General features: G+C 28.8%; 1 protein-coding gene across 2 annotated transcripts; it reads right to left on the reverse strand.

Annotated features, from left to right (window-relative positions):
- Positions 1–3,514: 3,514 nt before the first annotated feature.
- On the reverse strand, positions 3,515–9,139 carry LOC109806059 (vacuolar protein sorting-associated protein 26A). Of its 2 annotated transcripts, none has more exons than XM_020368405.2 (12): positions 8,913–9,139; positions 8,640–8,693; positions 8,440–8,514; positions 8,104–8,178; positions 7,903–7,975; positions 7,027–7,071; positions 6,797–6,908; positions 6,578–6,644; positions 6,275–6,319; positions 5,937–5,992; positions 4,816–4,991; positions 3,515–4,099 (listed from the first exon to the last, which is right to left on the reverse strand). In XM_020368405.2, the coding sequence occupies exons 2-12, from the start codon at positions 8,640–8,642 to the stop codon at positions 3,918–3,920; spliced, it is 909 nt and encodes a 302-aa protein (XP_020223994.1). In that variant the 5' UTR covers positions 8,643–8,693; positions 8,913–9,139; the 3' UTR covers positions 3,515–3,917. The 2 variants fall into 2 exon arrangements, with proteins under 2 accessions (XP_020223994.1, XP_020223995.1); XM_020368406.3 differs by having other exon boundaries at positions 8,640–8,708.
- Positions 9,140–14,629: the final 5,490 nt, after the last annotated feature.

Below are 14,629 nucleotides of genomic sequence, written 5' to 3' on the forward strand. Positions count from 1 at the left end.
TAGGCTACATGTAGTACCCACACAACTTTGTGAGATTTCCCAATAAAACAACCATTGTTGTTCAAGTTACTACATTAGTAACCTACTGATACAAATTTTTCACTACAAAACCACCTACTATTAGTGATTTCCACTCATCAACTAACTAAGATTTCTCCCTCAACAACTTGTTGAGATTCCCAACCTCACAACCACCTACCTTCTGTGAGATATTACAATAACTTAGTTGATTTCTTTCCTTTTTTCTTACACCTTTTTGACTTAGATCTAGGTAGGAAAGACTTTTACGAAGAATGGGTTTATGTATCCTAGCACTCTGTTATGGTTAGAACATATTCTCCTAATCGGAGCTTCCACTAAGGAAGATTCACACATGATTTCTCTATTGCAAGATTGATACAAATGTAGAAGTCGAGTTCTCTGAAAAATAGAGTATGAAGCAAGGGTTACATCTTTGATAGCTTGTGTTTTGATTCCTCTCTTTGATCTTTCTTGCTTTTGAAATGTAGCCTTTGTCTTCTCTTTATAGCATTCAAAAATAAGTTTGTTATGGTTAGCTTAGTTTTTAAGTTGTGTTGACATAAATTGTACTTTCCTTTTCTAATGTTGTCAACTTTTCCTTCAAAAATTAATACCTTATGAGCAACCTTTTCTACAAACCTTTTGAGCAGAGCCTTCGGTACCAATCTTCTAAGAAGCTAATTTTTAACTAAAACTTTTTGATGAATGGTTCAAAGAACTAGACTTTGGAGCTAAGTCTTCAAGGCATTTTCCCTAAGAGAAAATGTTCATTCTAAACTCATTTGATCAGTAGTCATTGTGTGCTTATCAAAATGGCTAAGACCATGGTGCTACATAACAACTCAAATAATATCTGTTGAAGCTTTTGAGTCGTAACACTTGTTAAGCTTATGAGTACTGAACAAAATAAATCTAAAACACTTGAACAAATTTTTTTAGTATTTCACAGGAGAACTCTTTATTATTAAAACTATGAAACTAAGAGTTTATCATTATTAAAACATAAATTAAGGTAAGATTCAACAATCTTACAACTGCAAAACTTGTTGTACACCACTCTTGACAAAGAGCAAGCTAAGATGTATCTTGCCTTTGTGTTGAGCTACAAGATATTGTAGTCTTCTTGCATGTACTCATTTTCTGACTTGGTTATAAGAACATCACCACCTATGATGATCTTTTAGAGATGGTATTGGGTGAACTTGATGAACATCTCTATCATGTCTTTTTAATATAGGTAGTCTTCTCCATTAAAGGTTGGTGGTCTTGTAAGAAAAACTCCTTCAAACAGGTATTGACCTTCACTATTTCCCATCTTAGGATCTCTTCCTTTAGCACAATTAGATACTTAACTCCATCAAGGGTTGAGCTCTAATGCCAAACTATAGGGAAAAGAAAGGCATTAGAAAAAGGATTGAATAATGTCAATAAAAGACTAAACACTATTTCAAAATAATGAAGTAATATCAAAATCCTTAAAAGTGTAGACATAGAGTCAATAGTAAAGAATACACATTATTTTTATACGGGTTCATTTTAACCATTGAGACTACATTCAATTTTTTATCAACCTGATCAAGTTTCACTATCTTTCACCAAGATACAAGTATTATTTCACAAGTCACTTCTAGCTTAACTCAAGTATTTTTTGACCTGTCTCTTCAAGCTTCAACAAAAAAGTATTCTTTACAAAAAAAAAAAGTCTCTTTATGCTTTAAGCAATAACATAAAGCTAAAATCGGAAAATCACTAGTTGTTTCGTCTTACTTTCAAGACGTAATACAACCAAATTAGGTATAAAGCTTTTTACTAAAAAAATAAATATGCTTTTACAATGAGAGTTCTCTTCTTCTTTCTATATTTTCAAACTACTTTATATAGGTGTTTCATGAAAATGACTATTGTAAATCCTTGAGCATTTCTCACAAACTTGCTTCGTTTATCTTCGTCTTCCTTCCTTGTAAAGAGAAATGTTCGTTGATGCATTAAATATGAGCATAAATGCATTTCACTAAATTGTCACTTTTTATCTGATTAAGGAGACTACTTATCACTTTTAAGGTACCAAATAGAAAGAATTGTTGCATGTACCAAACAAAAATGACTTTTTTAGGCTTCGCATGCTTCAAGAGACTTACTTGTCCTTTTTTCTGACGAAAAGCATGTTTCTATTCCTTTTGGAAGTGCAAGTATTGAAAAAACTTTTTATTTCTTTTGATCTGTTAGAGAATAACATGACAAGTATGATTTTGTTATCAAATATCATAAATAATATATATTAAATGCATTCGTCTTATAGATGAAGTGGTTCGTTTGAGAGACTATATGCCATTATAACCAATCGTCTATTCTAATTTCTTATAGTATGGTTTGGAAAAGAAATATTCTCTAAAAAATGTCTAAGTTTGTTAACATTAAACCTAATATCTTAAAGGATCCAAGATTGTCTTTTGATTTAATATCAACAATATTTATTAAACTTTTTCCATTTAACTTGTTCAAAAATTAACATGTGGGAGTCAAATTTAACTAGAATGAAGATATATTTTCCACACAAAATAATACTTAGAAAAATTTAACTTATTTTATCTTTTTTATTTTTTTATTTTTCTCTTATAAGTGTCTTTAGAAGGAAAAAAAAATAGAGGACCTCAATCTTTTTTACATTAGGACATCATATCGTTTAGAAAATTATTCTCACGTTTATCTTTACATCATTATTTATGAATTATCATCCAATTAACTATATGCCGGAACTGAAATTAATAATTATAAAATATAACTTGTTTACTTTTAGATAATAATGATTCAATGATTCAGAATTATAAAGCTCTCATTATGGCCAGAGTTCAGGAAAAGGTTATACCCATTATAGGCCGTTGTACGTAGTCTAATCTGCATTTGCAAGTGACAAGCTCCACAACTTGAAGGTGTAACCTTGTCACACAATAATGGCGATTCTAGTCATTGTGCAAAGGTTTCACTTCTCAATTATTGCTCCTGTGCACATTTCATAAAGTTTTGGTCCACTACCGATTAACAAGAATGAGGGAGAATTTTGGTCCAGTTAGAACAGATTTTTCTATAAACACTTATTAGAAAAATAAATAAATAAATAAATTATTCTTATAAAGTATAAGAAACTTATATACTTACTTTCTTGTGTCTTAATCTAAACTTTTTTATTAAAAAAAAAAAAAACAATTTTATAAAGACTCTCATCTAACATATCCAACACTATAGACAAGGTAATTTTAGTTTATAAAAAGAAACTCAATGCATTATATCATATTAAACCTATATATGCTTAAGCCATCGTCCCTACTTTAGCCTTCATCTCCCGGCCGGATCATCAAAATTTCCAGTTACTTTGAAAAAATAAAAAATAAAAAGTTTACATGTGGCATTTAATGCAATGTTATGGTTACTAATATGACTGTAACATGAGATAGATGTCAATGCTTAGACAAACAAATGAAAGTACTGCATCAAATTTAGTCTGTTCAAAAGAATTGAAAAGGGATATCATTATGTTCATGGGGTAAAACAAAGCAAACGTTGATAACAAAAAGCCAAAGTACTACAGATATCACACTCAAGTATACATTCAGTTACCCACTTTCTCGTGGATATCAACAATCCAACACATTTCTCAAAATGTTTCCTTCAATGGTATGTCTAAAAGTTACAGAACTATGCCATGACATGAATGAGGGATTGGTCAATATACATGATTGAAAGTGATGAATTTCAAGCATGCTAGAATACCAAAAGCTATTTTAACCCTAAGAGAACAGGATTCACGTGACTATTTCCTGATTTACGAGGTCTTCACCGTCCATCACAATCTTTTATTTGTAACCAAACATGATACTCATTCTCCATACGATAGGTATTCATGAAGTTTCTTCTTGCAGCCTATACATTGTGATTTCCTGCTGCTTGAAATATCGCCTGTCCTCTTCATCAACCAATACAAGATTTAAAAAGTACTTCACACTGAACTTATTATTAATGTTTCGATGAGTTGGTGTCAGCTCATACGGACTGAGGAACAGTCTGATTGGAATGGATTCACCTGTAAAAACAATCACTCATAAGTCAAAGTATTTTAACGAGTACATTGTCTACAAACAATAGATGTTAAGTGTTGCTATCTTGATATTTATTCATTAATTAAATGAAAGACTATGTTTAGATAAATTTCTCCATAAACACTCTTGTAAAAGAAAAAAAAAAAAGTTTCTCCTATAAGTTAAAAATTAGTCTATGCACAAGATAATTTTAACTAAAGGAAGAAGGTTATTTTGTTTTTTTATTTTTTATTTTCTTCTCCTATAGTACTTATGAAGAAGTTTACCCAAATAAGACCAAAGTGTATTTCATGTATAGGTGAAAAAATCAACATCCTCTGTAGAAAGCTACTAGAAGTCTAGAATGTAGGCAAAACATAATATGCATTTTTTTTTACTGTCTTTATTGTTATTATGTTATCTCATATTTAGTTGAAGAGGAGTATTTGCAACACACTCTTAACACTCTTATTGGTTAAAATTCATTGAAAACAACAAAATCATGAGATATTCATTAAATAGTGTGAACTCACTAAATTTTGTAATTTTAATAAATTTCAATCAATTAGAGGGAGTGTGTTGAAGAAAATGTGTCAGAAAGGATGTCCCCCTGAAAGGATATCAAAACATAGATAATAAATCTAAACTATTTTTATGCTACCAAAATTAATATGTAAATAGAAACTACAAAAGGTATCATCCAATTTCAAAGTTAATTTACCTCTAACAGGAGCACCATCCATCAACTCAAATTTAGCCAATGTTTCTGTCTCAACATGGGTGTTAGTCCCTGATCCTGTGGATTCTCGACGCCTAATCTCAAGATCCATGTTTTTTATCTTGATTCTGACAAGTAAGAAGTATATCTTACCAATGATGACATCTTTAAGATGATACCTGAAAAGTTGTAAATCCTAGTAAGTATTTACAAGTTACAACTCTTTTGCCCCAAAAAAATATAAATTAGATGAGAAAAATATTCACTTCAAACAAATGCACAAAAGCTCTATACAATACACAGTACTAAGAAGCACAGATATTTCTGAATAGTAGCCATGTCATGTCATAGTAATGTCAAACATGTATCCATGTAGAATGCAGCACAAACATTTCAAATACTTTTAGTTTCATTTTAATAAATATTATATTATAGGTATGATGTGTCCTATATTTTGTATGTATCCTTGTCCATGTTGTATTCGTGCTTCCTAGCTATGAAGCACGACTTTGACACATAATTCTAATAAAATGAAACATGAGTAACATAACAAAAGATCTAAGTTGATCCTTTTTAAACCAACCTATGTTTTTCTAAGATAACAAGCCTAAAAAATACAAGAGAAATCATTTTTTAATATTTTATATTATATTTTAAGTTGACTTATCTAAGTTTACAAATGAATTTTTTTTAATAATATTAGTGTGTCCATCTATATGAAGGTGTTGGCTTAAGTGTCCAAGTCAACCAAAAATAATTTTCTAATTGGGCACCTAATTAGAAGTGTTGGACAAGTGCTGGAGAGTGTCGGTGTCGAAAACATGTCCAAAACCTTCTTAAAATATCTTCCTAGACATACTTCTATTTTTGGAAAGAAAAAATATCTTTGGTGCAAATAACTGCTTAATTAACTAAGAATTTTTTTTAAAATAAATAGGCGGTACATGAGATGAAAAAATAAATTCATGGGTTGATACGACTAAACAAGATAAAGCTATAAATATTTCACTCCAAGCTATAAACCGAAACTCCATGGGAGACAGTTTGGTACATAATTAAGATAAACAACTTGATAAAAGTAGAAATAATTCCTGTCAAATGGTCAATCAAAATATCCAGCTTACTTGCTTTTGTTGTATTCAAATTCAATGTGCAGACAATCTTCAATTCCAACTTCCATCTGTACAAGGTAAAATATTATGCAATATAATTAAGAAATAAAAGTAGCCAATAACAGTTGTGAGGTAAAGCACAAGGCAATAAGCCAATAACCATTTAAAAATGGGTAATTAAAAGGAAATGATTGAGGTTGATGAAATAACTTCAATTTATTATTGCTTGAGTCATTGTTACTTTCAATTAACAGAAAGTTGTGGACGTGAATTACTACCACAGTTTGTACAATGGCAATGAATATGTGCTAGACAGCATTAAAATTCAATTACCATGACACTCTGCTCACCTTGATGCTATTGTTAATTTGTGGAGGTGGAGAATAGTTGCGAACCTGATAGATAAAGATAAAAAGAAAAAAGAAAAAAACATACAAGTTAATGAAAAAGGATCACAAAAACTTCTATATATATTTTTTTGAGGTGGTGATTGGGGAAAAAGAGGGGGGGGGGGGTACTGATGTGTAAAGTATATACTTCACAACTGTATCCAAACAATATTATCCATAAAATGCAGTGATTCAATAAAATAACATTAAATTCGATATCTCAGACCAGAAATTACAAATTATATTTACTGATAGAGAACATACCACAAAATCCTGGTATTCTACTATGCTTCCTGCATAGCCACGGTTAATGGTCACTTTCAATACATACCTGGAAATTGAAAATGCATAAAAACAACGCAATGTATCACATTCAAGCACCCTGTCCACTTATTAGCAAAGCAAATACTCTAGAGAGATAATAAACAAAAAGCGTATGTATAAAAGTTTTAACAGACAAATCGATGGATCAAGATATCTTACCTAAGCCTCACATTCACCCCATTATATGTCTCATATGGCATTTCAACAGTAGAAAATTCAAATGCATATGTTTTCCTCTCATAGATTTCTCCAGGAACATCTAGTTCTCTTACTGCAAAAGACAATAAATTGAAAATATATTATTTTGCAATAGTATAACTTTTGCATGGATCACCACACAGGTAGAATATTTCAAATTTGAGAATGAAAGTAATAGAACACTCAATTACCAAGGGAAGTAAAGTCATAAAAATTTCCTCTGTCAAAATACATCTCTGCACAATGAAACAAAATTCAAAATGAACATTCTCAGTAATAAAGTAAAAAAAAGGATGTCAGTCATTAACAAATAATTATTCCCAAAGCAATAATGAAATAACAAATGCATATCTTTACAGCAAGTGATGAATGGAAAATTTATTTCATTACTGGTCATTACCAGAGAAAACTTTAAAAGTTACCATGTTACATCATTGTATAAAAAATATTGATGTGCCCAAATTCGGAATTTGAAATAAGATCATCAGTGGCAGGAAGATCATATCAGTTTCAGGAGCAGATGCTCAAGGGAAAATAAATAATCCACCTGACAATCATGGATATAACTAGATAAAAATTAAAATAGAGAATCAAGTTGGAATATTTAGCCTAAATGACAATTTAAAAGAAAATAATGAATAAAAATTCCAGAGTAGCATACATCCTCAATGCTGGATAAAATTTTTAAATGATTCCAGTCCCCTTAAAGGTATGAAGTTCCATTATAGTATTATACACACATCTATTTACAAGTAATGCAAATGTGACATGCCTACGAGTTCTAAACTTTATCTAACAAAAGTAATACATGTGATTCAAAAGACAAAAAATATTATAGATAATGAAATAATTGACAACGTAAATTCCTTTTAGCAAGTGCACGAAAATGCTACAAATTGCAGTGAATTTTTGCCAATATGATCAGCTTCATCACATAGTATACTGATAAACAAAAGGTTCTAAACAATAACTCATTTTTTTTCCATCCTTCTGTTTACCTCCATTAAGTATTTTGACTTTTGAGGCACAACACATTTAAGAGTTAGAAAAATTAGTCAAGTACAAACCTATCTGCCCAAGGAGCTCAACTTTTACACCATTGTGATCAATTTTCTTCCCTTGCATTGGTTCTATTGTAATCTAAAATGGCAGCAGATATTTAAAATTCAACTAGTAAGATTGACAATATATCAGAAGTCATTAAAAAACATCATGTGCTTAACTTAAACTCAACAGTACAATATTATGAACATTAAAAAATAAAATACCTTCCCAGCAATGTTTTCTTGACTTTGGAAAAGTGGGACTGTAACCATTTGACCATTTTCTTTTTTAAACGGAACCTAAAAATCCACAAAAAATAAAAGGATATCAACCAAACATCCACATATAACAATACAAGTTACTATGATGCAACGAAAATCTGATCTATTGAAAAATCACTAATTACAATTCCCCTTCTCCTACTCTCCTGACCTTTCACTATCATCAACATTTGCCTTTTGCAGCAATGTTACAGAATGCAATTGCCACAATGTGATGAATAACATTACTTCCCATAATAGAAATTACAAAAAAAAAAAAAAGTAAAAGTGGTTGCTTACCTGCTTACGGTTCTTCCCATCATTAAACGTGATCAAGACATTACACGCAGGCTTGAAAGCTCCAAGAAGGTAATTCTATTTTTTTTTTTAAAAAATTAGTTAGAGTCACAAAACCATCACCAAATCAAGTGAATGAAGGTTAGAACAATCAACAACAGGCAAAGCACCAAAACAATAACACCCAATAAAACAACACTCACCATGCTGTTCACAATTCAGTATTCTTATTTCCACCTCAGTGCACACACCAACACCTGTGCAACACAAATCTACCATTAAAATCCCTAAATTAGTAGCATTCACACACCTGATGCCACAGATCTTCATCGCAAAAACAAATCAAAATGAGTTACTGGCTAATTGGGTGTCCAAGACCACACTTAAAACCCTGTTTTCCAAAATTATCGAATCTCTCCGTTATCCCCCCCCCCCAAACCCTAAAAACCGAAATCAACACGAAATTCAAGTGGTACCGTGTGCGCGATTCCACAGATCAACAAAAGGAAATTGTGAAGCAATTGCGATGATCTGCAACCTCGTTTGATTTGATGAGAAAGCGATGAAAGAAACGCATAATTTGAAGTGAACCTGCAACTGAGTAAGCCCTAACAGTAACACGATAGAGGTAGAAGAGGAAGTAGCAGTCGCATCTTCTTATTTTTCTGTATTCCCAAAGTTTAAACGCATTGTCGTTTCGCCAACATGTGTGTGATTAGTTTTCTTAGTATTCTTCAGCTCTGTCCCGTGTGGGACCATGGGGGACAGGGCAAAATATTAATATTAACAAGAAATTACTAATTTATTTAAATAAGAAAACCCTTATTATTTTTTGACAGAAAAAAAATATAATTATTCAAAATATTGATATTTTAAATTTTAATTATATTTAATTATTAATATAAAAAATTTACACAATTTGTCCTTATAATATCATATTTAGAACTATCAAACGAATTGAATTAGTGTATCTTGATTCAATCCAATTCGTATATATGATGTTTCGAAATTTTGAGACTAATCTGACTTAATTTTAATTATATTTGAATTGAAATCTTTTTCAGCCTTATCGAGTCATCGGATTAAATATGTCTTAAATAAAATAGAAAAAGAATAATTAAAAATTTAGAATCAATTTTTAATAAAAATAAACATCATTTTTTAAAATTGAAAACAAAAAAATTATTTAGTGAATATACAATTTGCTTATATTAAACAAACAAGATTATGACCACTAGGGTTAGTCTAATAGTTGGGTAATGAGAGATTGAGGTAGTTAGAAGCATGAAGACCTAAGTTTAATTCTCATTACGACCTTCTTTGTAATTTTCTCCTATTTTTATCAAAAAAAAAAAAAAAACAAGGTTATATTTTTTTCTAAATATGTTTTGTTTTCTTAACCAGAAAATCAAAATTTGAAAGAAAAAGAATTGAAATTGACAAAAAATGGAGAGAAGTTTGAGTCAATAAAAAAATCATGTATTTATTTATATACAATAATAATAGATAAAAAAAATTAAGAGTTGAATTAATACAAATGTTATTCGATAAATTAAAAAAAAATATAAATGATCAAATTACTAAATTGATATAAATATCAACTTTTATCGTACAAAGTCAATAATTATAAATATCAACTCTCATTGTATAAAATCAATCAATAATAATTGATACAAACATTAATTGGTAAATTAATATTATTACTACCTATTAATTTTTTTCAAAAAATATTTACCACATCAATCTAGTCTAAAGCCATTTCATTTATTGAAGTAAATAAATTAGACTAAAATAGCCTTTCTATTTAGGCATTTTTTTAAGAATTGATGCATTCCAATTTTTTGACTGGCCTGGCCAGCCCACCAAAATTCACTGCTCTAATTGAATGTGCGGAAGAAATCATAATTTAACCTTATTGTTTTCTAGACATTTAAATCAAAATGATACTAAAATATTAATTTGGTAAAATGACAGACCTGTTATTCACTACTAGACATATGAACGAAGGAGGTTGCATGAAAAATATAATAAACACGTATATATATATATATATATATATATATATATATATATATATATATAATTTTAATATTGATTTTAAATGAGATTTAATAACATATTTTATATATTCTAATATTATTTAGCTATATTAATTTTAATGTAAATAAATAAATAAATAATCTAAAATTAAATTAAAAAAATAAAGGAATTCAATCTTTTGAAATCAAACTTGTAATTGTTATATGATACTTTTTGTAATTTCATTCATTTCTCGTATAGAAAAAATTATTCTTTAATTTGTACCACATATATTTTGTGTAATTGAATTTTCTGTCATAAAAAAAGTATTTTCATAACAATCTCAGTTACAAGTCAATTTAGGCTTTATGCATACCCAATTCTTCCACCGCCATCTTTAAGGTAACATTTATATCATTATTATATAAAGGATATTACTTGACGATTACTGCTCAATTGCTTGAAAAGAAAAAAGAAAATTAGAAAATTAGAAGCAAATCAACATTTCATGCTTGTGAATAGATATTTATTGGAATACAATCAAATTTTCACATTATATTTTGGAGAAAATATAAATATTAGTAGAGAGGTTGAGTAATATATATAAAAAAATCGTATATTTTTTTATAGTGAAATAATAACATTAATTAAATGGAGTGTAAACAGAGGTCAGACAAAACACTAGGTATTTTTATATTGATTTGTTTCAATATGTATAGTTCTCGATCCAATCAAATTAAATTTCACTATCTTCTAACAAAGATACAAATATTCTTTCAACAAGTCATTTCTGACTCAATCCTAAATATTCTTTAACTTGCCTCTTCAAGCAACTATCTAAGTATTCTTTTAATAACAAGTCTCTCCAAGCTTAACAATCAAATATTATTTTCAACCAAGTCTCTTTAGGCTCAAACAAGTATTGTTATATAGACAAATCTTTCCAAGTTCAAATAAGTATTATTTTAGCAACAAGACTCTTCAAATTCAACCTTATAATAATGGTTATGAAGGTTATAAAGATGTTGTGTTCATCTCACTTAAATGTTATACAACCAATATGGTGTAGTAAGCTTTTACAAGAAAGAGTGAGTATAATTAACCAAGTATATGTTTTTGTACAAGTGTGTCTCTAGTATTTCTTATCATTGTGTTCTCTATTCTTTTTTGAGCTTCGAATCTTCTTATATAGTAGCTTGAAGAAGATGATCATTGCAACACTTTGAGTCTAACTCACAAGTTTTCTTTGTTTATCTTCATTGTCTCTCTTTATGATGGCTTGTAACTATTAGCTCCTTTAATGCAAGCATTAAATACATTTCACCAAATGGTACCTCTTATTTGATCAAAAAAACTACTTACCAACTTTTTCATATCAAATGAAGTTTGTAGAAGCAATGTCAGTGCAATTTAGCTATAATAGTGACTTTTATATGTTTTTCTCTGCGATTTCAGGGATCGTCTTTGGTCCTGACAAAAAGCCTAATTTTTCTCTTTAATAGATTTGTGAGATTCAAGATGACTTTCTAGTTCAATTCGTTAAGGAATAAAATATTCAAAACAAACTTTGTCATTAGTCTCAATAAATAATGAACATTTAATGAACATGAGATAGACTGTATATTTTGTCTAATTCATATTGTCTTACAAATGATCTCCATCTTAAAGTTTATCTGATAATAATTTTCAAAGATATTTTCAAAGACGTTTTTTAAGACATTTTCTTGTATAAAAATGTTTCATTTGTTAATATCAAAACTCTAAAGTTTGAGGGATTCAAGATCATCTTTTGACTTAACACATTTGAATAAGAGGATGAATATGAGTTTATATACACACATACACACATTATTGTCTCTATTATGAAGAGGCATTTTAAGTGATGACCAAAAGTAAGACCATGAGGACCTAAGCGCAAAGTAGATAATATCTTACCAATATGGAAACATGTGTATGTGATAACCTTCAATGCAACAAGTGATATTAGAGTCGTTGATGATTAGGTGACCAACTCAACAAGTATGATAGTTTGCAAGTGGACCTGGTATAAGATTTCTAGTGTCGAAAGTTTTCATAATAGTGGACCCACTATCGTGAGTTAGCGTTGGAGTAACGATACGAATAATTAGAGTGTGATTGGACTTTATGGGTTACCATTGGATATACTCATGGATTAATATATAGTTTTTGTTTTAAATAGAATTAAACCATGATTCTTTTTTTAAGGGAAAGATTGTTAGGATACAATCAAAGTCCCACATCATTCGAATAAGAGTACGAACATGAGTTTTCACTCAATAAATTATAGGACTTGGATCCTAAATTTGAAGCTTAAATTAAATGTGGGCCTTTTTATTCTAGTTCAATAAAGCCCTTCTTATAAATGAGTTTAAGTCGAGCTAACCAAATTAGTCAACAAGGCCACTTTTTTTTAATATTTTATTTATTGCTAAAAAGTAAAAGAGAAATACCAAAAGTCTAAGAGTCAAAAGTATATTAAAAATGATGCTCATTCAAATGTAAGCCAGTCACAACAAATACAAGATTCATACTCATTTGGAGAAGAAAAAGAAAATAATCTGACATCATTTAATTTGTATGATGTAAATTAATTTTATAATTTTTTTATTATTATCACTATATATTTATGTTAAGTACCTTAGGCATTTATTTATTTTATAGAAATTTGAAGAATTTGAGAGGACAACAACTGTCAATCCTGTGAATTTTGAGCTTGATATTTATTTAAATGAGTCAAGGGTTCTATCATGATGTGATTTTAACATCTTAGCTTATTGGAAAGAAAAAAGTTGTTGTAAATGTGTTGACCTTTGTAAAGATGGCTTGTGTTGTACTAAGAATTTAAATAACCATTATGGTATTATAATCCACTTTTAACATTGACTTTCAAATTTTGAACAAATATTGAAGTTCTTTGTTAGATGAAACAATTCAAATTCTCTTGTGCATTTGTAATTGGTTAAATGATTTCATAAATTAGTAGATCAAATTAGTTTTATAATATATAATATTTTTCATAGTAAAAACATGTTAATAAAAATAATTATCACAATAGTTGATAATTTTGAATTTTAGAAAAAAAAAATAAAAATAAATTAAAAAGATTAAAAAAAAATGGATTAGCCCGAAAAGCTTGTAGGCCAAATAAGGTTGGGCTTATGCATCAATTTAGAAGGCTAAATTCACTCCATGTCATTTTGACTAGTCCACAATGAGTTGAGTAATCTATTTTACTAGCTTTAAGTCAACTCGACTTATTATCACTATATACTAATTTAATTACTATATATGTTAAATTGTATAATTAAATATATATATACTCACAATTAAGATATATCTTAAGATAAATGATATCAATTTATAAAATTAAGAAATTATATTATTAATATATAATTATTTTAAATAAATATATACTTTTTAAAAGAAGATATAACATCAAACTCAGGTGGGACAAGTCAAAGTATAATTTGAACTCGTTCTCAAAAAACTTCAAATCTAATACCCTAAATTTGAACTTGTTGAAAGACCCTTCAAGCCAGAACAAGTTGGTGGGATATGATGAATCATAAACGCTCCTACTTGGAACACAACATTAAGAATATATTTGACTAAATTTCTCCAAAAGCATTTTATAAGAGAAAACACTACAAGAAATGTTACATATAGTGACATACAAAAAGTGTCACTATAAGTACAATATATGTAGGTATATGTCTATTTGACATATAGTCATGCATAATTTTAATATTGATTTTGGATGAGATTTAACAACATATTTTGTGTGTCACTATAGATATACCCACACTTTTTAATAATTACTAACATATATTGTAGTTATTGTATGTGTAAAAGTAATTTTTAGTGACATGTATAGTATCACTATAGAGTGTGTGTCACTATATGTCAATTTTGTTGTAGTGAAAAAAAAATTAGTTTATGAAAAAAATTAATTTTAATTTATAAAAAATTAATTTCATTTTTTTATTTTATTTTCTTGTCTTATAAATATTCTCCTAAAAGAAATTTATCTAAACTCCTCACAGTAGATTCATACATTTGGACTTTGGTTTTCCTTCTGGGTTTGACTAGTGTTGGATCCAAGACGCTGGTTAATTAGTGGATTTTTTTTTAAAAAATAAAATTAATAATCATC

The sequence above is a fragment of the Cajanus cajan genome, chromosome 10 (assembly GCF_000230855.2).
Source record: "Cajanus cajan strain Asha chromosome 10, NIPB_CcT2T_4, whole genome shotgun sequence".
NCBI lineage: Eukaryota > Viridiplantae > Streptophyta > Magnoliopsida > Fabales > Fabaceae > Cajanus > Cajanus cajan.